Raw genomic sequence first — 6000 nt, 5'->3', positions numbered from 1 at the left:
GCAGTATAAAGAGTGAAACAATAACTTTTGCAGAGCGCAAAGCAGTGATAGGTGAAAGAAGTCAATAGCCTTGGAAGGTAGTGATGTTGGCAGGCTAAAGTTAGAAGTTGATACTTAAAGGAACTAGATAAATCTAGATATAATATTAGAGCAAATTTTGTTGTAAATAATGTCTACCTTTTGTAAATAAAGAGACAGAAACAAATGGGAATATTTTATAAATATGTAAATAACAAATCCAAATGTCATGGCTCCAAACAAATGAACAAATGCCTGGACTAAAGCTGTACAGCATGCAAAAAAAAAAAAAAAAAAAAAAAAAAATCAGGAAATAGTTTGTCAAATGACAGTAGCTTTTAAAAAAAAAAAAAAAAAAAAAAAAAGCGCATTTCATAAAGTTACAGTACAATTGATAGATCACAGAACGGTTTCCACACATATAGTACAGCTTTGGTCTGGATTTTTTATTTTAAATTAAAAAAAAAAATATATATATATATATATATATATTATATATATTTATTTACTTTGGTTCTTGGTATGAGAACTTCGTTAATCATTACTCAGACCAATATTCTGTTGACCTTAACATGTAAACTTTAGGAGACAGAACAGACTCAGTTGCAGGCAGCTCATCTTTCAGTGCTTGACAAGAGTTTAAATTAAAGACTAAAGCTACTGTTGCCTTTGTCGGCTTGAACCAGTCTGGTGACATTTCACCACAAACATTTACCTTATTGAAATAAATTAGTAAAAGATTAAAATAAATAAAATCCCACACACAATTTCCATTTAAGCATTTATTACACGTAAATGCTGAGACAGAAATCAGCCCAAATCCACAAGATCAGCTCCAACGACCTGCAAGAGAAATTAGACCAAAGCTTAAACGAGGTCAAGCAAAACACCAGTTATGCATTTTAGCCCAGTTTAACAACTTACGCCTGCAGCAGTATTTGACGGTCAAGTACTTGTATGTGCGAGGACACGGATCAGAGAATACACCATTGGTGGCAGGTACATAGCAGCTCTCACGTCCGTCACACCTACAGAAGTGTAAACAAGCACGACCGGAGTTGTTCATTCTAGCTGTAGCCAAATCATCCTCAAACTGACTCATTAGCAACCAGATCTTAGTTAATGCACGTCACAAATAACTGTTAAATATATACCTTGCTGACACACGGGGCAGAGAGTTTGATGAACGGCAGTTGGTGTTTCGGACTTGACGAGGTGAAAGATTTATATTGCAGGTTTTTTTATCTGTACGTCCATAGTTTGCAGCAAGGATCTTGATCTTAGTATGTCCTACACGGAGGTGACAGAGAGAGAAAATTAAAAAAAAATAAAAAATAAACCCACTCACAAACCTTAAAATCCATATATTTTACAGACACTGATTTCATGGATTTTGACACTTTATCTTACCAGGACAGGACAGACGCAGAACAGAGCCCTCACATGCAGTTACAGAGTCTGAGAAATAAATAGTCACTTAAACTGGTAGATTATACTGGCTTATAACTGGAGCAAAATAAACAAAGATTTAAACATTTTTCAATGAGAAAAAAAAAAAAAAAAAAAAAAAAGTGATAAATACTGAAACACTTACTAGTAGACCTCCGGCAGTGCTCATAATCATCGTGATCATGACCGTGACCACCATTTGCTGAGATCAGCAGGCTGGAGTTCAGAAGAATCACTGAAAAACAAACAAAGAAAAACTGATCAAGACACCCAGCACTGCTAATCACATTATTAGCAGCACAAAAGTTATACTAAAACTACCCATGATACAACAGCACAGCCAAAAGCAATTTTACTGCACATCTGCTTGTTAAACCCAACAAGAAACTCACAGGTAAGACAAAAACTGAGAAAGCCCATGGTTCTGCTGTTGTCTTCCACTATGCATGCAGTCTTTACTGATACATACTTATAGGCCACTGGTGTGAGTGGTAATGAGCGACACCTGTGCACCACACCGGTCTGCAGTCCCACAGAGGACAACAGGTGGAGGAGTGACCAGCGGATACAGGTTTTTAAAAAAGTTTAAAGCTACAGTCACACTAGAGTTTGTGTGTGCAAATACAATGGACTCAGTATTATGTTTGGAGTCAGACATCAGGAAAGCACAGACTAATAAAGAAGTTGTAATAGCTATCTTTTTTGATATAGAAAAGGCGTACGATAGGCTTTGGAAGAAGGGATTGCTGTTTAAATTAAAATCTTTAGGAGTCACTGGCAAAACGTACAATTGAGTCATGGATTTCTTATTTGGAAGAAAGATACAAGTTAGGGTAGGAAAAGAATCTTCACATGAATGCACAGTGGAGAATGGAACTACTCAAGGTAGTGTTTGCAGCCCATTGCTGTTCAATATAACGATAAATGACATTTTCTCTCAGGTTGAACAAAGTGTAGGAAAATCGTTGTTTGCAGACGATGAGGCATTTTGGATTAAAGGCCGGAATGTGTCATTTGTTCAAAAGAAAGTACAGAATGCAATATTTGAGGTGGAAAAATGGGCAAATAAATGGGGATTAAACTATCTGTTGCAAAAACTCAGGTCATTTGTTTCTCAAGACGGCATAAAACCATATCACTGGCTTTAAAACTATATGGGCAACCACTAGAACAAGTAAAAACTGTAAGGTTTCTTGGGGTTTGGTTCGATGACTAGCGGATATGGAAGGATCATCTGAATATAATTATAGAAAAAAGTAAAAAGGTTATTAATGTACTTCGTTGCCTGTCAGGGCAAGAGAGAGGAGCGATTAGGACATCATTACAAAATATATACTGGGCCCTCATGAGATCTGTCCTTGATTATGGGTGTATAGCTTACATGTCGGCAGCAGAATCAAACCTCAAGAAATTAGATATATTACAAGCGCAGGCCCTTAGAATATGTAGTGGATCATTTAGAACCTCACCAGTTTCATCTATGCAGGTTGAAATAAGAGAAATGCCCTTAAGCATTAGAAGAATGAATCAATGTTTTTATTTACAGATGGATCCAAAGACCCACAAACAGGACCTCCCTTACGAAGTTCCCCTAACTCATCTCCCAGTTGAAGAAGCAGGTAACAAGATACTAAAACCTGGGATAACACATGGGAGCCTTCCAAGAATTCCCGACACTTTACACCCAAGTCTCCTCTTACCAACCGGTTTGCAATATGAAAGTCTAGTCAACATAAACACCTGGACTCACCAAGCACACTTTGGTTCTCAGTGTTTTGTAAAAAATGTTGCTGTTGTTGTGAAAGTTTGTTATAATGGCATTTCCAAGGGCATCATTTGAAAAGATTTTTTGCACTGCAGTTTTACTTGAGCTTGACATACTATGTATAATGTACGGTGGCCGGGAAGTGCAAAACAACATTACAAAGTTTGAAACACTTTAACAAAGCTCGAGACAAATTTACATTTTGTAAAACATGTTTACCTATCATCAGACACAATTACATAGGAAAAACAATTTTACCAAGGACGAAACAAATTTACATTTTAGACAACAAATTAACATGACGCAAAACACTTTTACAAATCCCGAAACAAATTTACAATTACAGATTCCCTACGGAAAGGGAATGTACCACACCCCGGAAGTGACGTAGAATGTACCACACACCGGTAGTGACGCGGGGGAAAGTTGTTGTTGCTAGTGAGCGCGGTAAATTCGCACTGTGGAGTACATGGCGTAAACAAAGTTTATGGTGACCAAACATGGACTGCGGTCGAGGGTTGTTTTGCCCGTTTTGTGGCAAACACATGAGCAGCTTAACAAAGTTTTACTTTGTGTGTGGTCGGTGTTTAGAGTTTATAAAGGACGCGAACCAGACGGAAACGCCAGACCTTGCGCCAGACATGCTGCATCTATGTGTTCAATATATTAACGAGATCCACTCGTACGCTGTAATCATGAACATGATGTCAAGTCTACACGGTGTAAACCTCTGCTTGAGGACTCTTAAAGGGTCACAAAACACCAAAACACATTTTTTGAGCTGTTGACAGTCGTATATGTGTCCCACACTGCTAAAAACACTATTAAGACACCAATATTTCACTAAAAAGTGTAAATTGGTTGTTTTTGCGTTATTTCAAGCAAATTCGTGCTTCCGGTTTGAAACAAATTTTTGAAGCTGCGTCACGGTCATGACATAATAGCGTGTATTCCAACGTGCAGACTGGGTGTCTGTGCCAGAGTGAGTCTTATTACGTCTTACAGTGTGATGCATCAATGCATGAGTAAGGCTTGGTTCAAACCAATCAGCGCGCTCTATTGTGCAACTTCATAAATATTCATTAGTGTTTACAGGACAGAGACGCCACGTTGTGTTGGCAAAACAAGCGTGAAGTGTTGCTTTTATAGTTTGCTGCAGTTAAGTTTCGTTTTCATTTTCTCTCTGTTAGAGCTCAGTCTCACGTGTGGATTAACAGTGTACGCGACGCTCGACAACAATAACTTACGTGTCTAAGGAGGAACATTGTTTACCTGAGAGCTGTTCTCATCTGCAAATGCTGAGATCTGGATTCGCTTTAGTCTCCTCTTCAAAAAGACGCGGCTCTAGTTGCTGGTGATTGTCCTGTCTCTACAGATTTGGTAAGTGAGCGACCAGTGCTCTTTGTTTATTCAGTTTGTTCGTATCTAACAAACTATTGCACCGAGTGTAAACACGTTAACGTTAGCACCACAACCACACTTTAACCTCGTGTAGGGTTTTTACCGCATTTAGTGACCGGAATAACACACGCGGCTTTCTGACGCTACCTGCCGTGTGCATCTAAGTTTCTGGGAAATGCGGAGGTTTTTCTTTCTCTCATTCGCCGTGCGGTATCAAACATTGCATGAAAAATACACGCTTAGAGCAGTTCCTTGAATCAAATATCTCGTTTGTCGCGAGGGGCATGAATGAATACCCTGAATGTAGGTTAAACACCATCACTTTCTACTGTGTGTGTGTGTGTGTGTGTGTGTGTGTGTGTGTGTGTGTGTGTGTGTGTGTGTGTGTGTGTGTGTGTGTGTGTGTGTGTGTGTGTGTGTGTGTGAATTTTGACTCTGAAACTCGCGCGTGCCCAAATAGACACTCCCACACCATCCCACTTTTCTTCCTCCGACACTCCCCCTAAACAGAGCTGGACACGCCTACTTTTCTGACTTTTTCCAAAGTAGAGGTGTGAAAACACCCTGCTGAAACGAGGGAGTTTCATGGTAAACTGAAGGAAGCCGGTGTTCTGGTTTAACTGGTGTCCATGTTAACTCTGGCCCCTTTTCAAATGTGCAAACTATCCACGTTTGCAGATTGGTCACTTTTTCACAGCAACAAAACATGCCCATACCAAATAAAGATTCTTATTACTTGGTGTCAGTGTATCATTGTTGATTTAATATGTGTGTGGCAGAACAGCATAAACCAAAAATAATCTAAAGAAATAATTATAATTGACATGTCATCAACGGGATTTGAACCCAAGTCAAAAGATTCTGCACAAGTATCAACCGACTTATCCAACTGAGCTACTCCATTGTATAGGTAGAGAATGGTTTTGGTATCTTTAACAGTCAACATATGCCGTGCTTTAATTGTTTCCATGTACTTGCATTTACATGTTTTTATGCACTCTCACACTGATATTTTCTCAGAATAGCTCAAATTTATTTTATAGCAGTTAGTCAAACCATGATTTTTATAGTTGTAGACTTGTGGAAACCTGTCTACAAAGTCACACACAAGCTGGATATTATTGATATTTTCCAGTGTGTGTGTTACATTCCGGGTCACTACTGGTGTGTGGTACATTCTACGTCGCTTCCGGGGTGTGGTACATTCCCTTTCCGTAGGGGATCTGTAATTGTAAATTTGTTTCGGGATTTGTAAAAGTGTTTTGCGTCTTGTTAATTTGTTTTCTAAAATGTAAATTTGTTTCGTTCTTTTTAAAATTGTTTTTCCTATGTAATTGTGTCTGATGATAAGTAAAAATGTTTTTCAA

General features: G+C 38.5%; 1 protein-coding gene across 1 annotated transcript; it reads right to left on the bottom strand.

The window, feature by feature from the left end:
• Window positions 1–782: 782 nt before the first annotated feature.
• Window positions 783–1970, bottom strand: si:dkey-240e12.6. Its single transcript, NM_001089375.2, is given in 6 exon segments — window positions 783–861; window positions 943–1046; window positions 1173–1308; window positions 1429–1476; window positions 1613–1702; window positions 1860–1970. Coding segments are annotated over 6 exon segments (420 nt in total). The 5' UTR covers window positions 1888–1970; the 3' UTR covers window positions 783–847.
• Between the last annotated feature and the right edge of the window lie 4030 nt (window positions 1971–6000).

The sequence above is a fragment of the Danio rerio genome, chromosome 22, assembly GCF_049306965.1.
Source record: "Danio rerio strain Tuebingen ecotype United States chromosome 22, GRCz12tu, whole genome shotgun sequence".
NCBI classification, from domain to species: Eukaryota; Metazoa; Chordata; class Actinopteri; order Cypriniformes; family Danionidae; genus Danio; species Danio rerio.
This window is presented reverse-complemented; position numbering and strand designations above follow the sequence as displayed.